The sequence below is a fragment of the Enoplosus armatus genome, chromosome 11 (genome assembly GCF_043641665.1).
Source record: "Enoplosus armatus isolate fEnoArm2 chromosome 11, fEnoArm2.hap1, whole genome shotgun sequence".
NCBI lineage: Eukaryota > Metazoa > Chordata > Actinopteri > Centrarchiformes > Enoplosidae > Enoplosus > Enoplosus armatus.
In genome coordinates this window covers 7,216,515-7,238,458 of record NC_092190.1, presented here as the reverse complement: position 1 = coordinate 7,238,458, position 21,944 = coordinate 7,216,515, and the positions used below count along the sequence as shown (strand labels likewise).

Below are 21,944 nucleotides of genomic sequence, written 5' to 3'. Positions count from 1 at the left end.
CAGCTTTGGACTATTTCTTTATTTAGATTAATTTACAGTAATACATAAGCAGTTTTTGGCAAACTAACCCAGCCATTTCCTATAAGGAGCAATAATAAAGTGGCAGGCAGGACAATAAAGCAACATTCTGACATAATGACACAAATCTTGGACCTGAGTGTGATCCAAAAGAAAAAAATAAAAGATGGATCATTTAGTGTCACTTGTAACTTTCAAGTAAAGTATGGAAGCGTGTATGGGAAAAAAAATCTTAACACATACTGTTACACTTGGTCCTCAAATGAAAGTGGTCTGTAAATAAAATATACATGACCTGTGTGTTATTCTATATCTTTCTCACTGTTAACAAAGACCATGAAAAGACTCAATTCTCTATGACTTAATCTTTAAAAATGGATCACAAATATATAGTTTACTTTTTTTCAAATATAGGCTCAACAATCTACTAAAACAGCTGGGTCCTTTGGTTTTTAGATAAATATTAATGACTAACAGGAGTAAAAGTGTGTTTGCCGGGGACTATTTTCAGCTGCGAATTAATACACATTTGGTGAGCTAGTGAGTATTTACGACAGCTACACTATGGGACTGATTCAAGGTAAACTACAGTGCCCATGTTCTTTGTAATGTAGGAAAATGTCTCAAAGTGCAACTGTGTGGCTCGTTGATGTGTTTTTAATACTTTCTGGGTTTTATGATTTATTGAAGAATAAGATACATGAGGCCTTGGCTGCACGAGTAATAGTGACATAATTAGTAGGATAAATTCTTGTTGGTTTTGGTCTTTTCATGGGATTTCTTGACAATAAGAAAAATACAGGTTATTGCAGACTTATCCTTTAAAACTATGTCCTCATACAAAAACATAATGTACTGCATTTTCAACAATCATGGACGCTGGGATGTCTGCACGTCAGAACAGAGAAAGACACAAAAAAAGGAAAACGTCTCTCAAAGTTTGTGATGCCCAGTGAGGTCTTGTAGTCCAGACAGAAGCACCGGTTCTCCCCCAACCTCCACATCTTTACAGTTCAACTTCCACGGTGTCGTCATCCGCCTCGTTGCATGTGCTGAGGACAGATCCCTCCATGTTCAATCTCTTTGCAGGAGGTTCCACGGGGACAGCAAAAGGATCCGTATCAGTTGTCTTCTCCTGGTGGCTGAGGGGTTAGATGAGTAATAAATATGAGCGAGGTGAAGAAGATTTGGTGTATAACTGATTCATAAAATGAACAAGAATCTGAACATGAGAAAGGATTCCTGAGCCTCACCTTGGACTGAAGTTGGACCTGTGAACTTTACCAACTTTAGAGTCAACAGGGCTGAACAGGCAGGGGGACTTGCTTCCTGAAAACACAAAAGACACAAATGATGCAGCTGGTTCGTGACAATAAGGACATAAAAATGATGTGCTTCATTTTATTCTTTACTGTTGTACCTTCCAGTTTTTGTTTGGAGAAGGGAGAGCGATTGGGAAGATACAGCTTCCTGTCAGAGCTAACGTAAGACACAGCGTCCTCCCCTTCAGCTACAGCCAATAGGGAAGCTCGATAATAGATAAGCGGCTGCCAGCACTCCTCCCTGAGGTCAATGATGTGCTCTGCAGTGTACTTTTGCAGGTAGGAGAACCTGCACAGACAAGAACAGACTTTCAGAAAGTTCAGGACGTTTAAAAACCTGTTTGTAACCCTGCACATTGTACGCAGCACTTACACTGTTTTCTTGTCTGGTTTGAGCAGTTTGCTGGAGAACTCACTGAGGATGGTTAGGTAGGAGAGGTACGGTGGCGTAGGTGTTTCTGGGCTCTGACTAAACTCTTGGAACACAAACTCTATGCCGTTCCTGCACATATTAACACACAAACACACACAGCATGTAGGCACAAAAACCTGCACCAAAAAAAAACAAAAAACGACTCCAAGTACTGAGGACCAAGAGGCCGTGCTGACCTGTGGATGACGACGACGCACTCACGAAACTTGCCGGGGTCCCCGAAGGTGAGGGCGAAGCGCCTGGCGAGCTCTTTGATGCTGGTGAAGGTCTGGACTCCCGGCTGAGCCCTACCGCCGCTCTCCTGCTCTCGCTTAAGACGAACAAACAGCTGAGGGAAGTGGACAAAAACACATTAACAGCTTGCCGATGCCCATGCGTAGCTTTATTTTTTCACAATGTGTATGAAGCAACTATACCTGCTGCAAACAGAGCACCAGTGTACGAGCACTCTCTATCTTATCTATCTGTCTGGTCCTGTACATCGTCTCCTTGATGATGTCTCCAAAGTCGTTATAGTACTGGGGACAAAGAGGGAGACGTTAGTATGGGACTCTCCAGCCAGAGATCTGCAGTGCTAGCATCAAAGGAACAGTTTTGAAAAACAGACATTTTGGAAAATACACTCATTCACTTTCTTGCCGAGAGTTCGATGACATTGATACCACTCTTAATATTAAAGCCAGCAGTCGGTTAGCGTAGCTTAGCATAAATACTGGAAACGGGGAAACCGCTAGCCCGGCTCCTTGCAGTTTTATGTTTTATGGCGGCCTGTTTCTTTGTCGAGCGCAGGGACTTTCTGGAGTCGCCCCCTGACCAAGAAATAGTCCAGCACACAACTCCTCGTAAAAACACAACCTGTTCTTTTTACATTTCAGCTTTTGAGTGTATTATAACAAGTTAATCAGTGAGCTTTACTGTGTGTTCAGACAGAACATGAGGTGAAGTTTAGAGGAGGCATGATTGGAAAGAGTTTAGACACTCCCACACACACAGTACGTTGCTAGCTAGCTTACAGCTAACATCCGTACAGTGAGTTTATTGGCTTTTTGTGTCCAGCAGTCAAATGACGCAAGGCGATTTTTGTCTGGACAGACCTTTACAGGTGCTGGTTGGCTGATTTTGTCACCTTTAGACAGAGCCAGGCTAGCTGTTTGCTCTATTTCCAGTCTTTGAGCTAAGCTAAGCTAGCCAGCTGCTGGCTGTAGCTACATGTTTACTGTACAAACATGAGAGTGGTGTCAATCTTCTCCTCTAACTTTTGGCAGGAAAGCTATTTCCCAAAATGTGCGATTCCTTAAAGGAGTTAACCTTTACCTTCATGTAGTACATGAAGACCTCAGCTGCCATGCTCATCTCCAGCACTCCATGAACTATCAGTTTGCAGAAGGCCGCCAGCAGATTTCTTCGTCTGTGCAGGTCCTCCAGCCTCTCCACTTCAGAGTTTTCACTGACTGAGGGAGCCAGACGGAGTTGAAGTGTGTGGTTGGATGTGAAGTGATCGAGAGTAAGAGAAGGGGAAAGGCGGGGGGGGTGAAGCAAGAAGAGTGATTAATCATGAGAAATCATATAACAGAAAGAAAAGAACAAAGCAGAGGCGGGAAAGAGTGTTTTAGTTAGTTTCAGGACAATGGCTTTAGCAGGTGGAAATCAAAGATAACATAAGACTAGAGTTATGGTTGTGACACCATGTGGCTTCAATCTTTCCCAAGGCTAATAAAATAGGCTCGGAGGTGAGCCAGAGTTAATGGAATTTTCTCACGGAAAGAGATTGCCCTGATTTTATGATTTAACTCAGTGCCCTTGCCCTCCGAGTGATCTCTGATCCAGCAGCTAATAGAAAACACTGTCTATATAACAAAACCATTACAAGGCAAATCCAATAAAAGAATAGCTTTTTATTACATGTTCAAAAACCAATAATCCCGTATTGTATTTGGTTGAACATTTAAGAGATTCCCACCAGGACAGCTATTGACTTCTCTGGACTATCCCATATTTGGATGCAATATGTCTCTGAGAGTAGAAGCTATTGTAAAGACAATAAAGTGTTTTAGTTACAGTCAGCCATGAATGAAGTTTACCTGCAGGACTTTACAACGAGAACGCTACGTATTTCCAACATGTCAGTCTTGTTTTTCTCATTTTAGACAAGACGGGAACACACTGCCGTCATCGATTTACAAGCTGCATCACTTTGCATAACAAAGTCTAACATCCTTTCATACAAATTAGTCAGTTTCCGTGTGAGGGTATTAACAGCGCTCCCTTTGTAATTGAGGGTCAATTGTCAGGTCAGGTTGGAAATCAGACTCCATTTACAGTCAGCGGGCAGCTCTGCAGTGAGTTATTAAGCCAAACGTGTGGCCATGCATTTAATATCTGCATGTTTTTAACCACAGCGAGCTGCTGCTATGAATCAATGCTTCACCCGAGAAAAGACGCTGCGCTCCCACAGAGTGAGAGTGCCATCTACTGTGTAATACTGCAACGTGTTCGCTGCTGGGTGTCCCACACGCTGCCTGGGTACATGTGTGTGTCAAACACACCACCGCGAGGAAGCTGCGTGAGAACGAAAATGTCACAAAACATGCAGATCGATGCGTCTGAACAGATAAACATCTTAACTGCCTAGCTGAGCTCGTCTAAAGCAGTCTGAGTGCAACCGAGACAAAACTAAATTAAAATGTTTCCTCAACTTGGGGGGGTCCTGGTGTACCTGGTGGTACTTTTACTTTACTTGAGTTTCATTTTATGCTACTTTATACTTCCACTCTGCTACATTTCAGAGGGAAATATTGCACTTTTTACTCCACTACATTTATTTAACAGCTGTAGTTACTGGTAACTCTTCAGACTGAGATTTTACATAAAAAAATATGCGAAGCTTATGAAATTGTTAAAAGTTAAACCAGTGAAACAAACATTTTGGCCTTTTGTGGCCCTTAACAAAAAGCAGTGTCTCACGTTTCAGATGTCTATGACTTGTTAGTGGTTTCCTCTTCTAACTTCTCACATGGTTTCGTTTATACAAATTTGTGCATCAGAACTTTGTTTTCTCTTCATTCCTGCCACGTTAACTTTACAACCCCTCAGATTTATCTTGTGACCCTCTGGAGGAGGTCTGACCCCTAAGTTGGAAACAACTGGACTAAAATACCTCATTTAATATAGTGAAGTACTTCAAACTACTGTCACCTTGTCCAGCTATGACAGTAAATGATATGTTAGTATATAATATGATATATAATAATACATTAGTGGGACATTTTTCTACATTTTGCTGCTGATACTTTTGTACTTTTGTAAGTGCTGGAGTCTTTTTTCTCGTCACCACTCTACTGTCTAATGTCAAATAAAGGCAAAAATGCCACAAACATTTTTTTTTTTAAAGTGTCCTCAATTAATCAAAAATATTGTACAGGAAAATACAGATATTCTTAGAGATACCCTCCAGAAATATAAAAATACTAGGAATAATAATTTGTGTCTGATGTGATTTTTCCAACAAGTTCTATGACATCTGCTCTTTCCCTTCTTCTCCAGAATCTACAAATCTGAAAATATTTAGGATTTCAAAACTTTAGCTGCTGGCTGTGTGTGTGTGTGTGTGTGTGTGTGTGTGTGTGTGTGTGTGTGTGTGTGTGTGTGTGTGTGTGTGTGCTGGTGGTTTCAAGTCTCCACATCACACTTGTGTAAGATGCATGCTGGACCATGATTGGTGGTTTCTTAACTAGTTGTGATGTCACGCCCAGGTATTAAAGTGAGATTTCAGGTGAGCACAGACAAACTATCCTCCTGACGACGGGTGAGAAAACTCACAGACGTCATTCTGCACAGTGAAGCTCAAACATCCAAGTGAAGCAACAACATGCTAAAAGTTAAAAAAACGATTCATGTAAGCAGGCCAAGGTCTCACCACCGCTCTGGCTGTCGCAGTCTGCTCCAACAAAGACGTGCATGCATACAAAGGTCAACAGCGCCCTCTGCAGTTTGGGACTGGGCGTGTAAAGCAGGGGGCCGAAGGAGGTGGGATCCCACACGTGTAGCTGGTAAGAATGAGCCGTCAGAACGTCACACACACCCAGAAAAGCCTAAAATGGAAACGTGAGAGGAGGTTAGAAAGGTTTGAAGAAAGAGCAGATGCCATTCCTGATAAATTATCAGTTTATGCTTTCCGTCCGCCCGACCTGCTGCCGCACACTGTGGTCAGAGTGGGAGAGACAGCGATGACCCCTCTCACAGAAGAGACGCAGCTGGAGTCTCTGGGCCACAGCTGCATCCTAACACACACACACACACACACACACACACACACACACACACACACACAGATAAGTGACACATTTAGTGTACGTACATGTACATTCAGTTAATGTACAAGCTCTTAGAGGGAAGAGGCAGGCTAAAATCGTGCAGAAATTCTTATAATAATTAATGTAATTAATTAATATATAATGTCACAGGGCCTCTGTAGAAATACAGTCCCATATTAAAAGTAGAAAACGTCTGTTGCTACACACATTATACTCCTAAAACCAAAAGATACTTCATTTACTACCATAGAGGACAAAGAAAATGAGACAATGTTCACATTTGAAAAGCTGGAACCGGTGGATCTTTGCTTTAAACCTTACTGAAGCGATTAATCGATTATAGTTGCTGATTAGGTTTAAGTTAATTCTACGACTGTTATCACTGTGGGGCTGAGACCACTGATCGATCAATCATGCAGTAAAATCAATCAGAAAATTAGAAAAATATTCATCCTTATGCATTTTATGCTGCAGTCTCTTGTCCAACACACCAGTTTCTTTCTTCTTTTTTTTTTAAAAACAATTTAATTTCTTCACAGGCATAAAACGTCTTCCCAGCATTTCTGCTGTTCATACAAATGTCTTATTGTTCGATTTCTAAATCTTTCTACTCGCACTAGTTAAAAGCAGATGTAACTCACTCTGGAGGTTAGAGTTTCACTACTGGTGTTGAGAGACCAGAGCATGGAGTAACACAGACACTGCAGCACTTCCAGCAGCAGCTTCAGACAAAAGAGAGAAAGAGACACTTATAATAGAAAGACAGCGGATAAATATCTAAAGAAGATAAATGATGATCAGGTTTGCACCTCAGGCGGAGCTCCTCCCTGGCTGCTCTCCACCGACAGGAGAGGAGACAACAGCTCAAACAGGTTCCACTGCAGGAGGTCATGACAGCTAAGAAAATAAGAGGAGGAACAAATCTGTACAGCCAATAAACACATAGCACTGGCAGAATATCGTGGGCTCAAACTTCATTGTGAACTCAAAGTCTTACTTGTGGAAAGCTCTGAGTTTCTTCAGTGTGGCTAAAATGTCTGCAGTTTTCTCCTCATCAGTAGAGAAACTGTCCCCCTACAACAGAGAAACAGGAAAGAATGAGTGATCTTGTCAAGTAAAGCTCTTTATTCTTTGCATACATGAGCGTCCGTAATGCCTCTATACCATTAGTTCAAGAGCAGTTCAACCAAAGAGTGATATTTCCTCTCTGATTGTTTAATTTGAAGGATTCTTAGAGGCCTGAAGAGGAAAGTGTGCAGTAAAAAGTAGAGAAATAAGTAGAGAAAAGTCTGAAAAATGTACATTATTTTGTGTAGTAGAAGTATCTGAAGTACCTGACCCCTAGATTGTGTGTTATTGTTGTTCAAATGCCCTGGACAAGTGAATATGATTACAATATATATATGCATGTATTCAACACATACTTGAGTCCGTACAGTGTAACGCTGCCCCTCACCGTGAGCGAGTCCCCCAGCAGGGCTGTCAGGTGGTCCACCCAGCGCTGGACCAGAGAGTCTCTGGCAGCCCGGGCCGTGGAGCACCACGCCATCTCCTCCCCACACAGACTGAGGTACGTGCGGGCCGCAGCCTCCAGACCAGCAGGACCCGAGAGGCGGTCCACAGCAGCTCCCATCTCTGCCATCAGGCCGGATACTGACTGAGGAAGACGCGACAGTTTTGTGACCACATCCAACAGCTAATAACAAAGAAGGCAAATAAAGACAATCTACACTATCTGGAAATAATGGGTTTACTGAGCAGTTAGTTGATGATATATCTAATGAACTAAAACACTTCATTCATTTTAAGTAATTTATTCATAGAAATACCAAACATGCTCGTTACAGGCACTCAGATGTGAGTATCTGCTGCTTCTCTCTGATTTATGTCATTAGAAACTGAAAATCTTTATTTTTTTAAATAAACAACTTCAAGAAGTCATATTTGGGTCATTTGGTATTTCTCATTGTTTTTACAACATGTTATAGACTACATGATGAAAAATGTAATTACTTAGTAGATCAACCGACAAACAACAAAATAACTGCCGTTATTAATTAAAATGTCCCATTTAAGTTTTATTTCATGGCTCCAATACTTTACACTACAGTGTTAATAGTGACATAGTTAAAGATAAAGGAAGTGTTTATTTTTCATCTAATTCTTCATGATAAAGGCGGAGATGCAGACCTGCGTGTTTTCAGCCTCAGGACGCTCAGCGAGGAAGTGCTGAGGAATCTTCATCAGGGAGGCGACAATGTCACAGCTACTCGAAAACTGCACAAACAACATCATCATCAAAGAGTAAACATTAGCATAATGTAATGCCCAGAATCTAAGATCTGAAGGTTCTTAATACACAATCAATCCTGTTGATCATGTGTGGAGTAAATACCTTGGACAGTAACTTAGGAAGCACCACGAGGAGATGTTCAGTGAGTTTAGTACAGTCGTCAATCTGAATCTTCTTTTCCCTGGCACTCAGCACCTGACACACATTAAGACTTCTTGACTATTAAAATACAATTCAATATGCAAATGTTTCAGTAACTCATGTGTCACCAGAACTGTTTCATAAACAGTGATGGAGAGTAACTAAACACATCTACTCAAGTACTGTACTTATGTACTGTACTGTACTACAATTTTGGGGTACTTCCATTTCCATTTTTCCATTTTATGCCGCTTTATACTTTTACTGCACTATATTTATTTAACATGTTTAGTTACTTTTCAGATTAAAACATATGTTAAACTTCAACTTAAACAATAAACTATTAAAGATTAAACCAGTGGTTTCCAATCGTTTTGGTTTGTGGCCATGAGTGGTTAGTAGTTCCAAAGAAAAGACATTTTCCCTCTAAACTTGTCACATGGTGTCATTCAAATTCAAATGTCAAAACAGTTTGAGGCTCCAAAGTGTGAAAATATCAAATATTTCACAAAAAGGCAAAGATTTGTCCAAGCAGCTTTGTTTTTTCTTCTTTTCTACCCCATAAATTATCTCAAGACCCCTCAGATTTATCTTGTCACCCTTTGGACGGAGCACGAGCCATACGCTGGGAACCACTGGTTGAAACTACCCAACTGTATATAAAGTAGTTAAAAGTAGTTAAAAAGTAGTCGTCGCCCACTGACCTTCTTGGCTCCACTCCTTCCTGCCAGCGCCGGTCCCTCTGAGGCCTGACGCACCGACGCTGCCAGGATCTCCACAAGCACAGCCTGTTCTGCCTGAGTGAGACCTACTCACACACACACACACACACACACACACACACACACACACACACACACACACACACACACACACACAGGTGATGACTGCTGTAGACTTAAAGCAGGTGACATAATCTCCCCTAGTGAAGCACTGAACATTTATTTCAGAAGACACAGTAAGGTGCTTGGATCATAATATTTCGTGACAGTATTTTATGGTGGAAATGTTATATGAGGCTGCTAGAGGCCGAGTATAAAACGTTTTTATTAAACAAATCAAATGAAATACAAAATTGACAGAAATGAATGTCCTATAGAGCAGAATACAATTTAGACATTTAGATGATATAGCTGTGATATGGTATGTTGATTGCTGACATTTTTCATTAAATGGTGTTTTACACATCTGGACCATTAAAATAATATTTACAAATATGCTTTAGTCATCAATAAGCACCAGATTTAAAGACCATATTCATCAGTAACACAACAGAAACAATAAAACAAGAATTTTAAGGACACTTCATTGAACTTCTGCCTATTCCACCACAAATACACAAACACACACACACACACACACACACACACACACATACATCACAGTTACCTGGACTGTGTGAGGAAGAGTCCTGCAGCAGTATAGATGTGAGTGCGGGCCAGTCCTTCAGCAGGGCTCCACCACAGTCCCACAGACTGTCCACCAGGTACACCACATGCTTGTGCAGCTGAAAGATGTTAGACGTGTTAGTCCGTCCGTGTCGAGGAAGCCAACACGCGGCATCATGATCCAGACATAAAGTTTTCTTCTATCTAAAACAAGAGCCTTAAATTGAAACAGTCGGTGTGTTTTCACCTCGGACTCCTGATAGAACTGCAGCAGAGCCTTCAGTCTGGCAAATGTCTGTTGTTTATGAGCCTCCTCCTCATTTATTTCATCCTGAGTATCAGATGCAGGGGCTACAGTGTTGGGAAGCCTGACGGAGACCAACAATATCCAGGCAAACACTAATTAGCTGTTTGTTTTGTTTGTTTGTTTGTTTGTTTGTTTTTCAAGTGATGGAGGTGAACGCACCTTGAGAAGAGCAGCTCCCCTGCAGTGGCCGCAAGAGGGCGCTGCGAGGAGAAAACAAACTGGAGCAGCTGCTTGTAGTCGTCTGGAGTGAGCACATCATCAGAAGCTCTGAGGAGTCAAAAGTAGTTTGATGTAGGAAAACATTCAAGGACGACTGGAAGACAATGAGAAGAACAAACAGGCGCGTGACTCACTTGGAGATGAGAAGCAGCAGTTTCATGGTCTGCACGGCCACTTCGTTGTCTTTATCGAGGGTCATGGAGATCATCCGGTCCTGGAGCACACACAGCACACACACATCATGCATGAGTGCACACACTTATACGAACATGAATGAATCATATTTTGGATAGTCACGTTGAGTAAACTCTGTGGAGCATGAAAAACACACCAAACTCTGCATCTCTACAGAGCTTTTTAGCCTGTTTTAGCTTGTTGTTTGGCTCAGTCTCACTTCTCTCGTCAACCTCGTTTCATGCAGCAAAATAATTTGTTTGGCCACTTGAGGGCAGCAGAAACAAGATGTGAACACAACATATCATTGCCTCTTAAGTGGATACAGCGAACTTCACAAACAGTTGCTTATTTACAGCAGTAACAGAGCAACATTTTTGACCACCTGGTGAATATAACCAATATTCACTCTCTTCTAGCTCTGTTTTCGGTCTCCATCAGCTCCTGAGGGAAATATCTGGCTCTTTAGCTGCTAAATGCTCCACAATGTTCACCAGGTAGTCGCTCACTGTGTCGGTCTGCTGTTTGGTGCTGAGTAGGTGGTGTACAGTGTGTTTTTAGAGCAATTCTCTGTAGGTCCATCACTACCAAAGACCACCTTTCACAGTCACACTGCTTTCTGTAAAACTGTGATTTTATACATCGATTATATCCGCCTTAAGAAACTTGAAGAAAGTCAAACATTTAGCAGCTAAAGAGCCAGATATTTTTATCAGGAACTGTTGGAAACCAAAACAGAACTAAAAGAGACTAAAAGAGACGACTCCAAATGAGCTCCTGTTGCTGTGTGTCTGCTGAATGTCTGTACAAGCAAGACATTTTTGCTAAAATTCACCATACAACTTTATAATCCGGTCCGCTTGTTTTTATGTTTTTCTGCCCCCTAGTGGCCATTGAGTTCATTGATGCAGCTTTAAGCAGGATTGTTTACCTTGAAGCGGCTGGTGAACAGGTCAAGCTTAGGGAGGAGCAGAGGATCTCCATACAAATCCTGGAGACCTAACACACACTTGAGACGCACATCTGGTATCTGAAAGATGATACGCATGTCAGTGAGGGGACAGTTTATATGCACAGTGTCTAGCTTGTTTTCAATTTTATCTTATTGGTTATTTTTGTGTTACATCACATTATATGTTTGCTGTTGTTTACCTTGTCGTGCATCATCCAGCCCACATATTTGAGGTAGGTATCATTGAGAAATGCAGAGCTGTAGAGCTTCATCCACAAACCCAACTCCTCCATACAGATAGAGCGGATTTCTGGAAGCACATCGCTGCACAGGCACACACACAAAATAACTAAACTAGATAATTCTCTCGCAGATATTGAAAGCCATGCTGAAACCAACGACGTGAGAGAAACACATACCGATATCTTTTCAGAAAAACTCCTTTAAAGATGATGTCCATCATGCTCTCTATCTCCGTCCTCTTCTCCTGCAGCTTGAAGAGCATGAGGACGCATACAGAGTCAGACATGACAAACTCACACAGAGATGAAGATAAACTCCTCTGACGTCGTCTCTCAGTGACCCTGGTCTTACCTCTGTGATCTTCTTCTGTATTCTCTCCAGTTGCAGCATGCTCTTCTGTCTCATCGTCTTTGTCTTCTGCACCTCGAACAGTTTCTGACTGTTTTCGATGCCGGCGCTGAGGCTCAGAGCCACGGCCACCAGAGAGCTCAGCAGCTTCACCGCTTATCAGGGATGTCCACACCAAAACCACAACGAACAGATTAGTTTATGGAACGTGTTTATCAGTGGTGGAAAGTAACTAAGTATATTTATTCAAGTACTGTGCTTAAGTACAATTTTGAGGTACTTGAGTATTTCCAGTTTATGTCACTTTATACTTCAGCTCCGTTACATTTCAGAGGGAAATATTGTACTTTTTACTCCACTACATTCATTTGACAGCTTTAGTTACTAGTTACTTTTCAGATGAAGATTTTACATAAAAAACAAAACAAATGATAAGCTCATGAAATACAATAAACATTTTTAAATATTAAACCAGTGGTTTTGCTTGTGACTCCTCATATAAAAGCAGTGTCTTGCCATGTTTCAGACGTCTATGAGTTGTTAGTTCCACTACAGAGACATTTCCCCTCTAAACTCTACACAAATTTGTGTATCAGTGTGACCCTTTGGAGGGGCCCGACCCCTAGGTTGGGAACCACTGGACTAAACTAGCTAATTGTTTATAAATTAGTTAAAATCAGCTCAACCTCGACCAACTACAGCACAAAATATCTAATCATATCAGATAGAATTTTAATAATATATCAGCAGAAAAAGTACTTTTACTTTTGATACTTTAAGTACAGAAGCAAAGAATACTTCTAATGTAATGGAATCTGGTAATGGAGTATTTTTAGATTGTTGAATACTTCCTCTGCCACTGGTGTTAATGTACCTGTATGTGTGTTTTCTGTTCCTTACCTGCTAGCGTGCAGGTGTGTCTGAAAGCCCGTACATAAGAGTTGGACAGCTCGGTGAGCAGTGAGATGAGGGTGTTCATCAGGTAACTGTCAAAAATGACGCTGTGCTGACACTGAGCCACCAGCACCGACACAAAGTCGCAGAACTCAGAGTGGAACCAGCGGCCGTACGGTCCAGATTGCGTCAGAGGATACTCCACACTATCCTGCAGCGGAGAGGGGGGAAAGGAAATGGAGAGAAAACACTTTGGAATGAGTCACTTAGAGGCATCTTTACTTTCCTGATGTGAGTATGCAGGGACGGGGCACAAGACGATGACAGATCAATCAGGAGTTTAAACCGATTGGACATCAGTTCAGTTAGAAGGGAAATAAAAATGAGCTGATCATCTTCAAAGGGAGAATTTCTCTCCATATGCAGCACTGAACAGGGGAGAGAAACAGTGCTCCTTCAGTGCTACGGTGCACACGATAAAGAAACAGATACAAAAATAGTATAAACTCATGGTAAGATTGTAGTTGTGCTTATCAAATAGAGAGCAATGACTGTAATGAGTGTCACATGTAAGGATGTGCATCACATACTGTTTTCCAACAAGCTCAGGAACCTCATTCTATGACGGGTTCTTTAATAACTCAAAAACTGTGAACAGCTTCCAGGTGTGAATGAAGAGTAACTGAGACACATACTGCATGTAAAACAGGGCGTTTCCTGTAAAACCAGATTCAAGCTCTGGGAACCAACCCTGGATAAATAAAAAGGTATTTAAAGGAACATCAGAGCTGAATCCAAAATCTTTATTAACTTTCCGCCATTTTACTGTCACTGAGGGTCTGAATTCAAAGCATGAATGTTATGCATTTTATGGCACAACAAATATAATTCACAATAGGATGAGAAATCTAGTGTCCCAAGCATGTGCACTACTTTTTGCTCTCACGATGCAATACTATGATTTTGCTCTAGAGATGTATAAATTACAGTTATTTGACACTACAAATACACACAAAATAATTATGAATCAAAATCTCAAATTACTACTCACTATTGAGTCTTTATTATGAAGGGAATAGAAAATATGTGAATGATAAACATAGACAGGTACATCTCATGCAAATATAATCAACCTATCAGTTATTTGCATTCAATACGAATTATTATAATATGATCACTGTTTCACAAACCTGATTGAGGAAATAAATAGTGGCGCAAAAAGGTGGTTAAATAATTAATGAGACCCTCTAATGAAGGAAGGTGAAAGATGTAAATGTTAGGGACAAATCCATGAAGCAGGGAGGGATTACTGACTGTATCCATGGGCCACGTGACTGTGAGGATCCACGGAAACGCCAGAAACTTCTTATACTGCAGACCAGCGACCTGAAACACACACAGTCAATTCAACTGATGCGACACAGAAAGACGCGTGAAGAAACACAGACTGAAGAGCTCTCACCTCATCCAGCTCCTCCACCATCTTACTCATGACTTCACTGTCCTCTTTGCTCTGACACATCTCTGCTGTGACCACACCTGGGGACGACAAGGGGGGACACACATAGACCTGATTCTGTGTGTTCTGTGTGTGTGTGTGTGTGTGTGTGTGTGTGTGTGTGTGTGTGTGTGGCGTCTGCTTGCCTTTGCACCCAGAGCATTGGATGAAGAAGCTGATGAGATCGAGGAGAGAAGAGTCTCTGTCCGCCACATAAGCCTCAATCCAATCATCAATCACCGCCTGCTCAGACATCAAAGAGCCAGTTAGTTTTTTTACTGTATATTAATATTCTAATAATGAGACTTATCCCGGTTGGACATATCATCCTTATGTGCCATAATATACCAGATAATTTTACCCCAGTTAATATATTCAGGTCTTTCTATAATCAGGACATGGGCTCATTCTTCTTCTCATATACATTCATATATATTATATTATTTTGTGCACGTCTTCTGAGAACAACAAAACCTTTGACATCACAGTTGAGGGTCAGCTGGTCTCACCTGCATGGCACTCCTGCCCATGGTGACCACCTCGAACAGGGTGACGGCCTCCACGTGCCTCCGTTTACCGGGACTGCCTCCTGCTCTGCTAACTCCGCTGCTGCTGCTGGCTTTGGCACTTTTGCGCTTGACATTCTCGGAGCCCTCGTGTGCTCTTTTCCTTCGTCTCTGCGGGTTTTAAAAAAGTGACAGGCAAGACAGTAAGTGTAGGTGCTTGATGATGATTTACATTCACACACGAGTGAGTTTACACCAGTGTGCTGCATCCTAAACAGGCCAAATACAGATTTCTTAAGGACAAACTCCTCTGTGTTAGCACTGAAGTACGCTGACGATCGAGGGGCTCTCCACTCGTCCACCTGGACGCTAACGAGCTTCACCACACTTCAGTGACACTTAGTGAAATAGCTTTCAACACACGGTTAAATGGAAGATTTAGCTTTATCAATGAGAGATTTTAATTTGACTTTTTCTTTTTGTTTTATGCTTTTATTCATTTATTTATTCTTAAGATTTTCTTTTTTAATTTACTGTCTTTTATCAATGTTTCGACTTACTCTTATTTGTAATTGCGCCGTGCATTTTCTGTCTTTATGTCTGTGAAGCAATTTGTAAACTTGTTTTTGAAAAGTGCTATATAAATAAAAGTTTATTATTATTATAAAATATGACTGGGGCTGCAACTAACGATTATTTTCATGAATTACACAAATACGTGTTTTGTCTGTAAAAAAACTTGTTTTATCTGCCCAACAGTCCACAAAAACAAAGATATTCAGTTTAATATCAAATGTGACAAAAAAAAAGCAGCAACTGACAAATAAATAATAATTTATCAAAATAGTTGTCGCATCATTTTTTACTGATTGACCAAGGCATCATGCAACAGGTGTACTTTAATTAATGTGTACTCTCCTTGTGTCTTCACGCTGCTCCTCTATTAATACTCTTGACCTTTCCTGGAGGAAACCCTGCACACTAAATGATCAATAGAAAAACACCCACCACACTCTTTTGTCTGTTCTCATTCCCCGACTCATCCTCTGAATGATTGACAGCCCTGGAGGAGTTTGCCTCATCATGAGAGTCCTTACTGGGAAGTCAAAAACATGAAATTTAGATTACATGAATGGAATATAAAAATTTGTATTCAAGGATACACACACTCACACACACACACACACACACTCAGCCTTTACTTCTGCCTGGATGCAGCTGTAGCTGTGGGCTCTGGTATCATCTCCTCCTCTTCCTCAGATATTCACACAGGGCTCAGGTGTGCGTGTGTCTCTGCATCTGGAAATACGGCGTGATCCGTGTTTTGTCTGAGAAGTAAGATGCAAAACAGGAGATATTTCAGACAGTCTGCAACTAATATTATGGATACTTGATCAATATCAACCCTGCATCTCCACAGAGCGAGGAAGTTGCCATAATTATGAATATCTGGCCAGTGAGAGGGGTTGCAGGGTGTTACTCTGGCTTGAATCTTGCATGAAAATGATCTTCTGCATGCCCCCTCCACAGGGAGCTGCTGGGGCTTTTGGCCCCATGAGGCTTGAACGGTGGAGAGACAAGTGAAAGACAACACTTTGCTGTAATGCGACTCTGTTAGCTAACACATGTTTTTAAAAACATCAGTAATCATATCCTGAAGTAGACCTGTGGTGTGTTCAATGTAACAGAGATTAAAAACTGACTGACAGGTACAGACAGACTTTCCAAACTTACCCTCTGTACACTGATTCATCCTTCCTAAATGTTCCTTGATGAATGATTTTAAATCCGAAAGCTGTCAGATTAATAAAACTCAAATATTTACCTCGAATATCCTCCTTATGTTCCCACAGCTCTCATAGTCAAGTTGCCGGACAGCCTAACCCGTCCCGATTGGCTGACGCACGGAAACGCACTCATGTGATTGGTCATTCTACAACGTCACTCTCGCGTTCGTCCCTCCCCTGGCGGCTGTGTCAGACAGACACCGTCCGGTCGGGTTTTTCTGCTTACCACAGCACTAAAAACATCTGTAGGAAGAGACGCTTGTGACGCGTGAGACACGAGTTAGTCGGTAGATATGAAGCTTTACAAAGTGTAGTTTTTACACAGCACCTATAAACAACAATACAGCACACCATATTGTATCCTTAATGCTGTTAGCTTGGTGTTTAATGTCTTAAACTAGCCCTCTCGTGTATTTTAATTAGCCACAACAGGGAGTGTTAATTCGGGGGGGAGCTGTTGTGGTATTTTCTGATTTAACGTTTTGCAGGAGCTGAACAGCAGGGGGCGCCACTTAGTCAAGCAAGGCTGGGTTCACTGTTTGAGGAAGTATTCAAATCCTAAAAAAGTTGTATAAGTAGAAATACTTCACTGTAAAATACTCAATGAAGTAATCTAGTACTTTCACCCATTTAATATTTTTTTCTTTGCGCTATTTGTATTTGTTTACAATCTACAGAGCACTTTAGATTATAGTAGATTAAACTTTATTGTCATTGCAGAGAACAAATACTGAGTTTGCAGTTTAGCATCCAACCAGAAGTGCAAAAAGCACTTTTAAGTGAAGCACTTTTAACTTCACTACTTATATTTGACAGTAATAGTTATTAATTTCAATTTGTTACATAGAAAAATATGTTTATATGATATGACGCAGTACTACACTACCAATCTACGCAGCAGTACACAAAGTATCTAAAATTGGCTCCACATTGATGAATTTCAACATTTGTTAGTGATAAAAACAGAATATGAATGGGGTAATGGTAATGGGGTATTTTTAGACCATGGTATTTTTAATTTTACCTTACACCTGTGCTTTACCTGCCATGACAAATCAAAATGTCAGCCAAACATGTCTGAAGTGAGGACATACACAGTCCCATAACAGAGAGAAAGCAAACACATTACCCTATTGCATTCAATTTTATTATTCCACTTTAGTTAAAAAAAAAAAGAAAGAATTATAACAGTAGTTATAACAGTAGTGCAAGGAGGGATTCAACAAGCTTACATTCATTTCCAACAACTGACTCACCATCGGGACTAACATGGGCCACATTCAGGAGGACAATATAAAAACCTATTGTGTAGCACCTTTTCACAGTCATAACAACATCAGTTCGTTTAAAAGCAGAAGACTCCTCCAGGAGAAACCTGGTGCAGCCGAACATCAGGATTCATAGATACAGAGGCGCTGGTCCGGTTGAGTCAAGACAGTAACTGTGACATGAAGGTCACGGCCTGGTGAAGGTCGTCTGTCAGCTCCTCCGGCAGTGACAACACCACTGATGTTAAGCTTTGAGTGATTTCTAATATCCTACATAGAGAACAGAATATTGTTGTTACTGTTGCATTAATCGTCGCCTCTGACGATTTAACATTTGGATTTTAACTCACCAGTTCATGTAGTGAGCAGCCAGCTGAGGTTCATGCCTGGAGCCTTCCTCCACCACTAGACACTGTTTCATCTGTTTGAAGTTGGCCTCAATGTCTTTCTTTATCTCAGAGAAAGCCTGAATTCCTCTGAAAGAGCTGATGACTTGCTGCAATGTTAAAAGAGCACATATCTTACAGCGGAATGAAAACATAGAGGTTGATGCATAACAGAAAAGAGGATTTATTCTCCTTACATATATAACCGACAGCTGGTGGGCGATGTATTTATGACTTCCAAGGTGCCTGATGTCTTCTTCTAGCTGTTGACTCAGCACCAGGAGCTGGTTCAGTTTGGCAATGTGGAAGAAGTATTCTGCAAGAGAAGCAGCGGCTTGCATTAGTTGAGTTCTTTGGGAAAACAGGAACATGTTTTAATCATGGTGTGATTAGAAAGCCCTATTCTTGAAATGTGTGAGGTCATAGTTATTAACTACAAGGCATGTGTATATAAAAGTGCGGAGACAACATACATTTTCACCTTGCTATACCAGTGGTGGAGGAACATCTGTAAAGATACTTCATTACAAGTCCTACATTCAAAATCTTACTGAAGTAAAAGTTATTACAAGTATTGTCAGCAAAATGTACTTTAAAGTCTCAAAAGTAAAAGTACTCATCATGCAGAACAATAGCACCTGTGAATGTTTTATTATATACATATAATTCAATTGTTAATACTGATGCAGTAATACGTAAGAAGCATTTAATGTAGTCGAAAGTCAAGGTGGAGTCTATTTAAAGTTAAAAAACAAAAATACAATAAAACTAATGGCTATAAAAACGCATCATATTCTATAAACCAAGTTTATGTTTTGTATATAAATCTTCAAAGCATCTTGTAACTATAGCTGTAAAGTGGAGTAAAAAGTATAATGTTTGCCTTTGTAATGTAACGAGTGGAGTGTAAGTATAAAGTAGTATAAATGGAAAGTACAATTGCAAAAATGTACTTAATTACAGTACTTGACTAAATGTATGTAGTTACAATCCCACCACCGGCTATAACTATAAGTATCTGTTCCAGGTTTTTGGGCTTAGATTAAAAGGATGGCACAATATGTATATTTTTTAATTAAAAACAATTAAATATTTTCAGCTTTTTTTTTACATGGATTGAATTGAATTCCAGCTCAAGTCTTCAAAAACCATAACAGATTGAAATATGTTTCTTCCTCCTGGCTGGGGAAACATTTATGTCCTCCTCAGCTGGATCTCTTACCGTCCATTGGCGGCCTCTCCAGCATGTCCACTGGGCTGCCTTGAATGAGGAACACCTCTACACGAGGAAACATCGCTGATAGACCCACCATGTCCAGGTAATCCTGAGGAATCACATAGACCCACTGACTTCTGGTGCAGCATGTAACAATTACCTTGAATCTTTTAGTGGAGGCATGTGTAGTGAATTCGGTAGTATACCATGACATGCCATGCCATAAAAATCAGGTTCCTGTTTCATTTGGACAATATTATTAGATGTGATACCTCCAGCTGTGGCATAGGCTTTGGTAGATGTTCAAGGCACTGCAGCATCTGGTCAAGAATTTCTGATCCTTTAAGAGTATAGCACAAAAAAACCCATCAAACATACAGGAGCTATCCAAGTCAAATGAAACACTTTGATCCTTTGTCACACTGACCTTGAGCCTGGAAAGTGTCTGACTCCTCTGGGCTACAGCCTTGTCCTAACTGCTCCTGGAACTGAAACACAACTGTGAATAATGTCACAGGATAAAAGGAGGAGCTTCTATACAGAATGATGTGAACAGCTTATAAATCTTGGGATGCTGAGACACACCATCATGCTTAAGATGGCAATGACTTCTTCAAGCCTAATGCTGCCTTTGATTGCTGTCGTAAATGTCAGCGTTACAATGTGGGACAGGCTCACAAGGATATCTCAAAGATGTAGATGTAATGTAACAGATCCAGAAAAGTAGGAATTTAACACACGTTGATGAAGGCAGAGCCATAAAAAAAACCCTGCGACTGTCGCTTACAATTTAATAATGCAAGAAGCATATATGTGAGTGTTTGGCCTAAATGTGAATATTATTATTATTAAAGGCAACAAGTAGAGCTGTTTCCTTAACTTGCTTTGCTGAAGTGGTAATTTTCTATTGATTCATTCAAGCAGTATGACGTAAATTATGGTGTAATAAGGCTTTATTTTGCTCAAAACTGTAGAAAAACAAATGAAATATGATGTAAAACACATGACAGTCACAACTGTAGTAGCTAGTATGGACATTAATGGTTACATCAGCCCATTGTCATACAACATGATGTACGGCCAACATGGTGATATAATTAACATACATGCACACCCAAAGCTAATTGGCTGTAGTTTAATGGGTGTGTATTATGCATTAGTTAATATTATACATTATACTTCCAAGATGCCTGTTTATTTGCTTTGGTTCAGCTGGTGGAGGTGCACATGGGGATAATTATGGTTTTTGATGGAACATTTACTTCAATTTCACGTGACAGTTTGATGAAAACTGAGGAGATAAATGTGAGCTTTGTTAGCGCTCAGGTCTCCCTACCTGCTGCATCTGCGCCCTGATGAGGAGGTCCAGCTGCCCACAAAGACACAACATCTCCAGGCCCACCTGCTCTGGACTCAGCTGGACGGGCATCAGAGGTCTCTTCACCTGTAGCTCCACTGACCACACAGCAACCAAATCAGTAGGCCTGTCTTGACATCTCCCCCCTTTTTTCCTTCACCCCGTAATAAACACAAACACACAGCCTATCAAACAACGCGCATATGTCATCTATCAGGCAGGTCCGAGGAAGGATGCAGGTTGAGGACTGAAGAGGAGTGGTGTTGCCCCTCCAAGATGTAATCTGATGCACCAGAGTGATTTCAACCAAACGCTGCAACAACCACATATAAAAACGAGTGTGTAATGCTGGGACTTACCTTTGAAAGCTTCATGGTAAACGCATGGCTGACAGAGCGGTTCTGATGTGCTCACTGCCATGTTTGAACCGGCTGCGGTTACCTCACTGTTCTCCTAAATGTGTCCCGCTGCTAAAGTCCATAAGAAGCTCATGCAAGCAAAGACAGCCGCCTAGATGAGTCTGGAGAAAAAAAACATTTAAGGGTCTATTTGTTTATTTCATTGCACTTGGTCAGAAGTGTCTATCGCAAGGGGTGCGTTCAAGTGTCAGTGGTTTCAGGCAGGATGAATAAAACAACGCCTCTTCATCCGTAATTCGTCGTTTCCTCGCAGGTGACGGTGCTCACACGCAGCCGCAAGGTGAAGAACGCATCCTTAGACACCGGAGGATCCATGAAGCTGTTGAAAGCTTGATGTAATTAAAAAAATAAAACAATGCCCACGCCCTATGCAACAACAGCCGTGCAGTCACAGTCTGATTTGCAGTTCTGAACGCCCCCCACACACACAGACTGAGCCTGGACCAGCCTCTCTGAATGATG

General features: G+C 41.0%; 1 protein-coding gene across 1 annotated transcript; it reads right to left on the bottom strand.

The window, feature by feature from the left end:
- Positions 1 to 6: 6 nt before the first annotated feature.
- Positions 7 to 16,923, bottom strand: LOC139292080 (cohesin subunit SA-2). Its single transcript, XM_070914236.1, has 32 exons — positions 16,875 to 16,923; positions 16,252 to 16,377; positions 16,058 to 16,145; positions 15,053 to 15,220; positions 14,690 to 14,786; positions 14,508 to 14,584; positions 14,360 to 14,431; positions 13,052 to 13,256; positions 12,155 to 12,306; positions 11,980 to 12,053; positions 11,761 to 11,884; positions 11,540 to 11,638; positions 10,569 to 10,648; positions 10,375 to 10,482; positions 10,156 to 10,276; positions 9,910 to 10,027; positions 9,225 to 9,328; positions 8,482 to 8,574; positions 8,277 to 8,363; positions 7,543 to 7,743; positions 7,084 to 7,160; positions 6,896 to 6,983; positions 6,728 to 6,808; positions 5,961 to 6,053; positions 5,690 to 5,864; positions 3,088 to 3,224; positions 2,190 to 2,291; positions 1,950 to 2,101; positions 1,714 to 1,842; positions 1,439 to 1,629; positions 1,272 to 1,347; positions 7 to 1,160 (listed from the first exon to the last, which is right to left on the bottom strand). The coding sequence occupies exons 2-32, from the start codon at positions 16,290 to 16,292 to the stop codon at positions 1,025 to 1,027; spliced, it is 3,546 nt and encodes a 1,181-aa protein (XP_070770337.1). The 5' UTR covers positions 16,293 to 16,377; positions 16,875 to 16,923; the 3' UTR covers positions 7 to 1,024.
- Positions 16,924 to 21,944: the final 5,021 nt, after the last annotated feature.

Coding starts and splice junctions, on each gene's coding strand:
- LOC139292080 (XM_070914236.1), bottom strand. CDS start 16,292: ATGATACCAGAGCCCACAGCTACAGCTGCATCCAGGCAGAA. Junction 10,277..10,374: donor GGGGAGCTGCTCTTCTCAAG/GTGCGTTCACCT, acceptor GGTCTCCGTCAG/GCTTCCCAACACTGTAGCCC. Junction 1,161..1,271: donor AGGTCCAACTTCAGTCCAAG/GTGAGGCTCAGG, acceptor CTAACCCCTCAG/CCACCAGGAGAAGACAACTG.